This window comes from Hyaena hyaena, unplaced genomic scaffold, assembly GCF_003009895.1.
Source record: "Hyaena hyaena isolate Hyena2069 unplaced genomic scaffold, ASM300989v1 scaffold_596, whole genome shotgun sequence".
NCBI classification, from domain to species: Eukaryota; Metazoa; Chordata; class Mammalia; order Carnivora; family Hyaenidae; genus Hyaena; species Hyaena hyaena.
The window spans coordinates 889255-901821 of NW_024081228.1; the positions used below are offsets into that span (position 1 = coordinate 889255).

Consider the following 12567-nt stretch of genomic DNA (forward strand, 5'->3'; position numbering starts at 1 on the left):
TGACCAATTTATTCTGTTAATGTGCATGCAATCTGTGAGAATCAGGAAGAAAAATTAAAAGGATTCCAGGTTATAAGAGGAGATGAAAACTGAGAAAAATGTAGTGAAAGTAATATCAGTAACTGTCACTAGTGTAAGCTTATTCCATACTTTGCCTGATAACTGATAATGTCATCATATGAAATCTTTAGGAAAGTTCTGAACTCTAGAATGGAAATTGGTCAGATTTGAAATTTTGGTTTCTTGGGTAGTAAAAACTCCTCTTACCTGGCATGATTTGAACCCGCTTTTGGAGTTAATGGAACTAGTTAGACTACTAGTCAATGAGTATTTGGTGTGTTATGTAAAAATTACTGTATTTTAGGGGAGGAAATAGGGTTGATCGGTCAGGAAGAGAGGTCCCAATGTAGTCCTTTTAACACTGGGTTCTATAACGCTACATCTAATATGTTCTGGTTAAAATTAAATCCTCGGGGAAAAATTACAATAACATTTGTGTTCTACCTGAAGCGTGACAAATAGGCATATTTACATTTTGGTGATAGGTATATTTGTTAAAATCCACAGTGACATGAAAAAAAAAAACAGCCTTAAGACTGTGTGTTTTAGGACAGGACTGTGAGGTTGGGACTCCATATGCCGTGTGCTTCCCTGTGACAGATAGCCAGTAAATATTTATTAAATCAAAGGTGATGGACTTAGACTGGTATTTTCAAACCAGATTTCTTGCTGCTTTAGGGAGCATTTGGAGGGGCTATGGCAGAACTGGGGCCAGGAGCCGTGGTGATTAGCTGACCGCTCGGTGGGCAAAGCTCCAAGTAGTCAAATCGACTATGTGTCTGATTCTCAGATCTAAAAATTTGACATTTTCAACTTCTGTCCTCACATTTACACTGTAAAGTATCCTTATTCCCTGAACTTAAGTTCAAAGAGGTTAGTACATTGCAAAAAGTCACCCAGCTTGTACGGGTGATCTGGGAATCTGCAATCAGAAATGATTTTGTCTGCACTCTACGTTAGCCCATCTCTTTGCAATCGTATTATGATAGGGAGAAAAAACCCTGCACCTTCTGTGTAACTCGGGCCAGTGAGGCATTCCTCTTGGTTGTTCGCTTGCTTAGTAATAAAAAGATCTTTGTTTAGTGAGACTAGAGGTATTTTAGGGTGGGATCTGGATTTGAACCAGGCTCTACCTAGTCTATTTGACTTTGAATAAGTTACTAAATGTACCTCAATTTAGTAATTTATAAAACAGGCTGCTTCAGAGAGTAAATGAATTAATGCATATTATGTACTTTGAACAATGTTGTTTACTAACAATTGAATTCACCTACTTACTTGATATCCTTCTATGGATTTATTCTGGAAGCCAGTCTTTTTTGAGTTAGCTTTAATGCTCAAAATGGATTGGTATTATTATTCGCATTTCTTCTGTTATTAGATATTCCCTTTTGCTTACATGTCTATTTAGCTTTATTATATGTGATGTCATTTCAGGTTCCTATATGATAGTGGACTCTTCAGATCATGACCCTGGAGAAAAAGCCAGACTTCAGCTGCCTACAATGAAGGAGAACGACACTCACTGTATTGATTTCAGTTACTTGTTATACAGCCAGAAGGGGTTGAATCCTGGCACTTTGAACATATTAGTTAGGGTGAATAAAGGACCTCTTGCCAACCCAATTTGGAATGTGACTGGATTCACGGGTAGAGATTGGCTTCGGGCTGAGCTAGCAGTGAGCACCTTTTGGCCCAATGAATATCAGGTAATCATCTGTGCTTTCCTGGTTTATGCTTTAATGTCATTGGCTCTCACTGTGTATATAATACTTAGAGGTAAGCACTAGCCCATTGGAATAGGAGATGATCTCTTTCACCCTTGTCTAGTCCTGTTCTTGAGGAAATGTTTAAATACATTGGCACAAAACCTTCAAAGCAGAGAGAACATTTCTACGTACAGAAAAATTGTAGTTTTAGTATCAGAATGTGTTGGGTGTTTGGCAGAGAACTACTTATTAACACATATTTCCATGTGTCTGTTCAGGAAGAAAAAGTCCTTTTGATTTGAGTGCATTATTCAAACTGGATTGGTTTGCTGACTTCCTGACAGCAACATTTAGAACTACATGAAATGAGTGTTTCATGAATTATGTCATCTAAGGGGGAGGCATTTTGAAAAATTATTTACATTTTTTGTCAGTTACATAGAGTTTAAAAATAAGCAAACAAAAAAAAGAAAAGTTATCCACATGTCTTTGCCCCCCCCAGAAATACTGAATTTAATTATGATTAAACCAGGTAACAAATAATATCTATATCTACTTTATGTTTTGTGAGACTGATTTTATATGGTTTAACAAAAAAAGATCATTTACCAGTTGGAGAGTTGTTCAAAATCCTCTCCATTGGGTTCAGGGCAGCGATTCCCTACTTTTCTGAAACATTGCCTTATGCCACCTTGTTTTTCCTGAAGGAGAGTTTTCGTAAGCCATATGGTAACCAAAAGAAATCCAAAGTGGATTTCTGCCTTTTTTTTTTTTTTTTTAAACAGGAGGGGCTTATTTTTATTTTTTACTTATTTTTTAAAGTTTATTTTATTTTTGAGAGAGAGGGAGAAAGCCAGTGGGGGAGTGGCAGAGAGAGGGGCCAGAGAGAGAGAATCCCAAGCAAGCTCCACACTGTCAGCATGGAGCCTGATGCAGGGTTCAATCTCATGAACTGTGAGATCATGACCTGAGCTGAAATCAAGACTCAGATGCTTAATTGGCTGAACTTCTCAGATGCCCTGTTTTTATTATTTAAAAAGTTTTTACTTACTTATATTTTGGAGAGTGTGGGCACACGTATGTGCGCATGAGCAGGAGAGGGGCAGAGGGAAAAGGAGAGAGAATTGTAGTCAGGTTCTACGCCTAGTGTGGAGCCTCGTATAGGGTTCAGTCTCTCAGTCTGAGGACCATAAGATCATGACCTGAGCTGAAATCAGTAGTAAGACACTTAACTGACTAAGCAACCCAGGGGCCCTGGATTCTGCTTTCATGACAAAAGATGAAAAGTTAAAATAGCACTCAGACTTTGTTTTCGCAGCGAGCCATTATGGAAGCAGCACTCAGCCCAGCTGCGTGAGGAGCCCCACCAAACTCCTTCCCCAGTAACTACATTCAGCAGCTTAGCATCAAGCCACCATGTCTTTGAACCGTGTCCGTGAGCATCTGTGCTTTATCTGAATTTATTTAGTGCATCTGTTAGCAAGATGTGTCCAAAGGTATCAGAAAAGGCTAAGAGATTATTTTTGGGTCTGGGAACACTCAAAGAATTTTCCATATAAATTAGTGGTAATGGCTTCTTCACTTTATCCTGTTTAGGTTTATGAAAAGTTTCACAAGAACCCTATACTTTCAATAGTGGGGGAAATGTGACCCTGGGCACAGAAATTCACTTTTATGTTAGGTCTTGAGATTTAAACTTTTAAAAGACTTGTCTATATGTAGTTTATTCCCGAACCTGATGAGAATGCATTATATGAAAGCTTACTTTATTTTGGTGGGCAATTTATAAGCTAAGAACAGTTTCATTTCTGCTTTTTAAAAATGAACATTTTTTTTTCAGGTTAAACTTTATTCCTAGGGGAGGGAACACAATACATTGTTCTAATTGCTTTATCGTGTGTTGATTTTTCTATTTTATTAAAAAGCCTCTTACTTCCTAGGTATGGTTCCACAGGTAAGGTTCTTTGTTCAAATACATGTGTCTATGGGGATTTCAGTGGATTTCCATCAGCTGCTACTTGATTCCGTTATTCCTGAACTGAAGGATATTGTTCTTTAGTGTAGGAAAGCTGAAAGCTGTCTGTGGGAGGTGAGAAGCATATGAAACTGATGCTAATTCAGTAGAAGTAACATCAACGGGCTCATCTCTGACAACAGTGGCCCTTCATTGGCTGGGTTACCCTCACAACGTGTTGTCATTACACTGACTTCACTGGAATATGTTACTGGAGCTTGACACTGAAAAGAAAAAGGTGATTTAACAAAATAAAACTGTCAACAGATTCAGCCTTCTTAAAGTGAATTTAAGCCCAAATAACAAATTAGTGAAATTGTCAAAAATTTGGTTTTCGGAGTCAGACAGCCTGTGTTCAGCAGTGTTTGCTCTTTGCTATCTGTATCGATTGTTCTCTAAGGAATCAAATTGTTAGTTTTATCTTTAAAGAAAAACATAAAAGTGGATTTTGATAAATCTAACAAGTAATATATTTAGGTATCATGCTAATGCTCCTTCACAGCTAAGAACTAGCATACATACAATTACCTCTTCTTATTTTTTGCAAGGTCTGTCTTTGAGTCATTGATGTTAGTAACATTTTCCTATGGCACACATTTCTGCAAGGTTATTTTTAATGTTAAGTTACACTATCAAGGAGTGGATGCTACTTTTATTCAGTCTCCTTTGCCTGACAAAGCTCCCTAGGTTATTTTAGCAATCTGTGCAAAAAATGCCTGTGTCAGTTCCAGCCTGGACGGTGAGATCTTTCTAGAGAGCTCTTGTCAGAGAAAAAGATTACTTTGTAACTTGGAACCTATAGGTAAACTTTTCTTTCTTGCAGATTGAAATTTGACCAATAGATCATTACTTAAGTGATTAGTTACGTTTCTTCCACACCTGTTTTCCTTAACCTGAAAAACTTAACAATCAATGACAGCAAAAAACAGAGTTGAATATTTTTTATTCATGTGCTTAGTGCTCAATAAATTACTTGATTGATGATTTCATTGATTCTGTCATTTAGATACCAGTTGTACCTGTATAGTGGTTATTAGAAACAACCAGCACAACGTAAACTAGATTTATGTATCATTTTTGTTGTTAAGAAATAACATGGAAAACTTTTGATTATTGCTTAATATAGAATCTTTATGGATTTTTAAAAATTAAAATTTAGTCATTGCATTGTACTATGTTGGAAGCTTACCTACATTTTAATTCTTAAAGAAACACTGCATATATATTTTTTTCCTAGACTTTAGATTAAGTAGAATTATTATATGCATAGAAAATAATCTTCTTGGTTCCACAGTTTATTGAACTTTGATTTTCTAGAGATTTTACACTTTCCAAAACTACTTTATGAACCTTCTCATTTTTAAAATTCCCTTTTCTCTCATATTTCTAGTGGAGAATCCTATCTTTTATTGACCTAATCCATTCATTATCTGACCATCATTCCAGTATACTCCTTATCATCAACTTCAACAACAACAACCAAAAAGAAAATTGCTCCAGAATGCTACTCTCTTAATTATTATAGGATAATATTTATATAAAAATCATACTCCTGGAAGTGAGGTAAAATCAAAGCAAAAGAAGAAAACACCTCTCTACAAACTGGCTCTTCTCTTTTCGCTTCTTCTGTTGAAGTAAAAATCTGAAACAGATGTAGTATGTCTTCCGTGTGATTTCCCCTTCCTGGAAATTCCATGTTGCCAGCCGCCTCCATAGAAAATGCCTGAACAGGAGGTTGATTATGCTCTGGACCATTTAATAATGAGAAGATACCAGTTTTTAACCCTAAGAAACTTGAACTCTTATTTGAGAAAGGAAAAATAAATTATACATATGAAATTATGAAATAAAGGCGAAATTATGAATTTTGGTCTCCTCAAAGATCAGTATAGGCTCATAGACTTTGGAGCCAGTTCTTCCTACATGAATCTTGACTCTGATTCTTAGCATTTGGACAGCCTAAAACACATCCCTTAATTTTTTTTTTTTTTTTGATGACAGTTTCCTTATCTGAAAAAATGAGGATGACAACAATACCTATCTATCTAATTAGTTGTTGTTTTCCGGGAGTTCATATGTATAATGTATATGTTATACATATAACATTATGTATATGTATTAGGTATATGTTATACATATAACATTATGTATATGTATTAGGTATATGTATGTGTGTATTAGGAGATATACATATCATAAATATATATCTCATATATATATCAGCTACTACTAGGAGAGTGTCTGACACATAGTATGTGTTTACCATCAAGTTAGATTAACATGATGGATAAATGAAAAATTTGTGAACTCTGTATTGGATTTAATATATGCCCAGCATTTTCTTCTGTTTGAAAGCATTCTCTTCTTTTCCTTTTTCTTTTTTTTTCAAGATTTAATTTTTTTGGAGCAGTTTATGTTCACAGCAAAATTGAGAGGAAGGTACAAATATTTCTCGTATACCCCCATTCTGAACATCCCCCACCATTCATTGGAGTGGCTAAACCTATACTGACACCTAGCAATCACTCAAGGTCCATAGTTCATTTTATTTTAGGGTTCACTCCTGGTGCCGTACATTCTAAGAATGTAGACAAGTGTATAATGACATGTATCTGTCACTGTAGCATCATGCAGAGGAATTTCACTGCCCTAAAAATTCTCTGTGCCCTGCCAATTCAATTCTCCTCTTCAGTGTTATTCTTTTCAGGTTTTGTTTTTATTAAAATGTCTACTTACTTGACAGCTTATTAACATGAGGTCATACCACGCTAAACCCTGGGGACATATAGGCAAAGTCCCTTTTATCCGGAAGCTTACATTCGAGCTGGGGACTAGAGGAAATAAAAATGTAAATCAGATGTGGGGTCTGCCCTTACAGGGCCTAGTCCAGATGGGAAATGTGAGATACACAGAGATAAAACTTGAGACAGTATAGCATTTATTAAATGACTTAAGAGAGATAACTGTAAAATATAGTGGGGAAAATGAAAACAAAAGATAGGTTTGTTTCCAGAGTAATTTGAGGCATAAATGGGACTATAATTCTTGTCTCTTGATTCCTGTATTTGTAGATTAGTATGCTTTTCACTGTACTACACTGTTTTTCTAAAACCGCAGTTATTTGGAGCCAATACTTCATATAGTGAAAGAGAAGAGGCAAACGTAAATCTTGTTTATGACATAAGCATTGCAATGATATACATAAGGAACTGTTTCTTACCTGTGTCTTCAGAGCAATAGATGTCTTTTCAGCTCAGGATACTAATTATAGAAAGTTTCTTATTATATTTTTTTTTGATTTGCCATGGTTACAAGTTGCTAATTCTCCCTATATTTATAGGCCTCCAGTGAGTACTGTAAAATTTCAAATTGATCACTAAATAGAAGTAAAAAGAAAGAAAGAAAAAAAACACCCCCAAAATTAAGAGGCATTATCTCAGTGTTAAATTTCAATTGAAGATCAGCACACCTCTAAAAGTGTAATGTTTTCCAGTCTGGAAATCTGACCTGTCTTGTATGCATAAAATTCAGTTCTGCTCTGGGATTAAATCCATTAGTTTCTTACTGAACAGTGAGGTTGTTACCAAATGAGGCAGGCAGACATAACTTCCTACACTATTAGTAGAAACCTAATCTGCTGTTTTCCATTAACTGGGTGCACATCATTAATCACAAAAATGATGCGTGATGAAAACTACAGGGGTTTGGTCAGAAATAGGAAAGTGATAATATAGCAGAATATGTCATCTTTTTCTTTTTTACTCCTTAATTCACTGGGAAATAAACACTGAACTTTTGCAAGCCTTTTTTTCTTCTTAACATTTTCTATCGGCTTGAAAAAAATGTAAGAACTGGACAGGCATGAGATTTTCTGGTTTTTGTCTCCTTTTTGAAGCTTTCTGTTAACATGTATTGTGCTGATATTTTGGCAATGGAATGATTGTTACACTCCAGAGATACTGCTGGCTTTGGATCTAAGAAGATTAGGACTTAAACCAAGTGACTGTTTACTTAAATAAAAAGTCTCTAAAAGATTGATCTTTGGGGATGAGGCTTAAAGTAGGGGCATGCTCATGAGCCATCCGTGCAAAGAGTGAGCAAAAGAGCTCTTGGAATGCTTCCAATTTATACTAGTCTCATTCAACCATGTAGAGCCCCACTGAAGAAAGAACGGTGGCAAGATTTTTCTTCCCTAGATGTATTAGTTTGCTTGGCTGCCATAACAAAGTACTACATACTGGGTGGCCTAAGCAACAGAAATTTATTTCTCTTATGCTGGGAAGTCTAAATATCCAGGTACTGGCTCCTTAGGCTCTTGCTGAGAGCCCCCCTCCCGGCTTGTAGATGGATGCCTTCTCACTGTGTCCTCACATGTTGGAGAGAGACAGTTCTTCTTCCTCTTCCTATAAGGGAACCAGTACTATCAGATTAGGTCCCTTATGACCTCACTTAACCTAAATTAACTCCTATCTCTACAAATATAATGACATTGAGGATGTGGGCTTTAACATGAATGGGGGTAAGGGGATGACATAGCATTAGATATATATTACATCTAGAACTTCATTTATAAGCATTATAAATGACTTGGCTTCTCATCTTGTGTAACAATATTGCTGATACTGTCTATTCAGTATTCATTCTCTTCTCTTTTTTTGCACACTGACAGGACTCCCTCCCACTTTACTTACTCTCCTACCTTCCTTTGCGGGAAGGAGCGGCCATATGACAGAGCTCTGACCAATGAGTTCTGAAAGCAATCTGCTGAGGGATTCTGGGAAAGAGGTCTGTCCTTGATTTAAAAAAAAAAAAAAAAGGGAAGGACATATTATTGCATGAAAGCATGCTGTGTGGCCCTACTGCACTTACCCTGTAGCTATGAGGAAGGAGGTAAACTGAGGGTAGCAGAACAAAGTATGGAAGGACTCTGGGTTCCACCTTAGGCAAACATTAATAACAGCAATAATATTAAATATATAACCTATTTTTTAAATGTTTTATTTGTTTTTGAGAGAGAGAGGCAGCATGAGCAGGGGAGGGTCAGAGAGAGAGGGAGACACAGAATCTGAAGACAGGCTCCAGGCTCTGAGCTAGCTGTCAGCACAGAGCCCGAAGTGGGGCTCGAACCCATGAACCATGAGATCATGACCTGAGCTGAAGTCGACGCTTAACCGACTGAGCCACCCAGGTGCCCCTATAACCTAGTTTAAACAACTTTTAGAGAAGTATTCTATGCAGCCAAGGCATCCTAATGTATCTTTCTTGTGCTTTCAGTCAGCCTAACCTATAAAACATACTGTTTGTGGATAGGGCATGTGAGAGATAAGGTAGAATTAAAAGTAACCATATCTATTAATGAAACAATTACTGGTTTTCAGCCCAGTTGTACAGAGAAGCCAAACCTATATACTCGAAAATGTAAATACAGCTGTAAGGCAATGAATCAACGACTGGAGGGAGTAGAAAGAAAGGAAGAAAAGCTCATTTGTTGGGTGTCTACCATGTTTAAGATGCTGGGCTAGATAATCGTCTGTCATCTTTAAGCTTGATTTAATATTTGATCCAGCGCTAAACAAATGGTTCCTTATCTTCATGCATGGACTAAGTTGCTGGTTATTTGGTGGTCAAAATTATTCCCTCTTTTCCTCTGTAGTAATTTAATCTTGCTCTTAAAAGTTTGGACGTTAGCCGTATCAGTGACTTCTGAATTTAGTCACAACCAGATAGACTTATTCTAGTTACAGGAATAGTAATTGACGAACATGGGCACTTTGGCTCATTTTTACATTGTCTGAATCCCTTCTGTTTGATAGGCTATTAAAAGGCCTTTTGCTGCTGATATTTAATCTTAATGATTTCCTATTTGTTTCGTTTAAAGTACTCCAAATGGGTTTGGAAAAAACTCCCACGTTATTACAGTCATTGTTTTTGTAAAACTTATAAGTCTGTGAGGATTATTTCTCCTTGTGTCCTGATGGTGATTTGCTTTTATTATAACACATCTGCTTTACTTTTCCTCTAGATTCTGTATTGATTCATTGATGAAACTCATAGTTTGTAAATAAATGTAAATAAGTGAAGAAGAGAGTTCTGCTTGTTAACACAATAATTACTGCAAATACATGACAGAAGTCTCCTGTTATTCTACTAAATCATACCTGTTTTTATTGCGAGGAACAGGAGCTGTCAAGTGCCCCTTCACTAATTCTTTTGAGAACTAGTTCCATGAAATTAATTCACTTCTCTTTTAATAGAGGATTGAAAAATAATGAGCAGTAAGGAGAGTTAGGCAGTGTTTGTTCAGTGTATGACTTTTTTCCTTAGGAGTTTGTTTTATCCAAGGGCGTTGGGGAAGACAGATGCTCCAAAGAGCCGGAGAATGGATGCCAGCTCGTTGCTGGCTCGTTCACCTGCGTTCAGCCCAGATTGTTGAGTCTGCATTCACATGCTTCCGCTTCCTTGTTTTGCATACCTCTTTATCAATTATTCAGCGTACATTTAATGGGCTCATCTTCATGTACTAAGTTTAAAGAAAATCCTGCCCCTGTAGTGGGGCAGGATTCCTACCCAAACACAGACAATCCACATTTTTCCTTCTAATCAGTTTAATGATGTTTCTGACAGTGCCGTAGCATTTATTAATGCATACCGTATATAAGAAAAGTATATACAACAATTTAAAATCCATCCGTTCTTCGTTTATTTTGTCTGCTGACTGACAGTTAATTGGAACTGGTTTTTTTTTTTTTTTAGAGCTTTCAAGTCCCCGTACAACTTGAATTTTTGTGTGACCTCTTTGTCCATTTCCATTTCAAAGACAGTTCTTTTTCTTTATTTTGAAATTTGTGCAGTATGTGAACAAAATATTAGCTCTTCACAGGAAGAACAAAATGGAGTGACATTATGTGTTTTTTTTTTGTTTATTTTTTTAGAGAGAGAGTAACAGTGTGAGCGGGCAAGGGGTAGAGAGAGAGGGAGACACAGAATCCGAAGCAGGCTCCAGACTCTGAGCTGTCAGACAGAGCCTGACATGGGGCTTGAACTCACAAACTGCGAGATCAGGACCTGAGCTGAAGTCCAATGCTTAACTGACTGAGCCACCCGGGCGCCTTTTTTTTTTTTTTTTTTTTTTAATGTTCATTTGTTTTTGAGACAGAGAGACAGAGAGACAGAGCGTGAGCAGGGGACGGGCAGAGAGAGAGGGAGAAACAGAATCCAAAGCTGTCTTCAGGGTCTGAGCTGTTAGTACAGAGCCTGACGCGGGGCTCAGACTCAGAACCATGAGATCATGACCTGAGCCAAAGTCTGATGCTTAACTCACTGAGCCTTCCAAGTGCCCTGTGACTTATGTTTTTATTTAAAATGTAACTTTTATGCTGTAGAGATTTCAGTTTCAATTCTTAGGATATAATGGAACAATAAAAGGGTATAATTATCCATTTTATTTTATTTTTTAAATGCTTATTTATTTTGAGAGAGAGAGAGAGGGCACAAACAAGGGAAGGGCAGAGAGAGAGAGGGAGAAAGAGAATCCCAAGCAGGCTCCATCCCCTCAGTACAGAGCCGGGTACAGGGCTCGCTCCTTGCAACACATGATCGTGACCTGAGCTGAAATCAAACGTCGGATGCTTAACCGACTGTGCCATCCAGGTGCCCCTAATTATCTATTTTAGTATGTCTTTCAATTGAGAAGTGTAGTTGGATGGAAAGATAGGGGAAATGTCAGGCATAGTTATAGTTTGTATCTGTCTTACTATTGTTTTAGATAATATATTTTTTCAAAGTAAATGCTTAGTTTATTTAAAAGAAAATTTATAACCTTTTTTCTTTACAACTCGTGTGCGTGTAAGCCAGCCTCTTTTCTCAACTTATCTTTAAACCAATTCCTTTGTAAAGGGCCTTTCTAGCCTCATTCAACAACAAAACTACCATTCCTTAAATTATAAAACCCAGACTGCATTATTAATTCGATTTGATGCCCCTGTTGTAGTCTCCACTAAGTGAGATTTCACTATTGTTTTTTAATAAATTTGCTTTGTCTTGCAGACCAGTTTCCTAAATAATCATTTAGATACTATTATATAGCATCTATTCCAGTGTTGCTAATACAAGTTGGAATGTAAAGGGAAACAAACTTTGGATGCTGTAAATTAAAATATCCACTTATGTAATCTAGTGGAAAATTTATCTTTAGTTGTTTTCATTTTCAAAAGGTGTTTTTTAAGCTGTCATTATCAAACTAGTTGCTACATGTTATTTCTGCATTTAGTTATAGAAATAACCATTGCACACAGTACTGGAATTCCCTGATGAGATTTAGATTCTTAATATTCTTTGAATGATCTTTTAAAAAATCATTCTGCTCAGCAGTAAATTCTTCTGGAAGCAGTAAATCAATTCTCATTTTATGTTTAAAAATAAGGTCTATAGTCATAAATTTATACTAGGTAATAATTCAATAAAATAATAAAGAATGGAAAATTTTTAGCACCTAGAGTTCAACTTACACGATCTTTAGATCCTGATGTTTTGCAACAACAACACAAATAGAATATTTGAAAATAGATACAGTGATTCCTTGGGTTAATATTAATCAAAAAAACAGTTTGGGTTTGGTTGTGAACTTTAGTAACATAAAGCTTACGAAGAGATGAAGTCCATTTAGCTCCAGAAATTCCAGAGTGAATTTCTTTTGGTTGTTTATTTTTTTATTGCTCTTCATCTTCTTTTTATTTCCTGTTTTTCCCCCTTTCTTGTGGAGGGGGGATTGTAAGCAGAATGGTA

The 12567-nt window shown here is 36.5% G+C and overlaps 1 protein-coding gene across 6 annotated transcripts in view; it reads left to right on the forward strand.

Annotated features, from left to right (window-relative positions):
• PTPRK (protein tyrosine phosphatase receptor type K) overlaps window positions 1-12567 on the forward strand; it is a 561746-nt gene that overhangs the window by 208060 nt on the left and 341119 nt on the right. For all 6 annotated transcript variants that reach the window (XM_039256923.1, XM_039256925.1, XM_039256926.1 and 3 more), the window contains exon 3: window positions 1498-1769. In XM_039256923.1, coding sequence (XP_039112854.1) covers window positions 1498-1769 — 272 coding nt within the window. The remainder of the gene's footprint in view (window positions 1-1497; window positions 1770-12567) is intronic.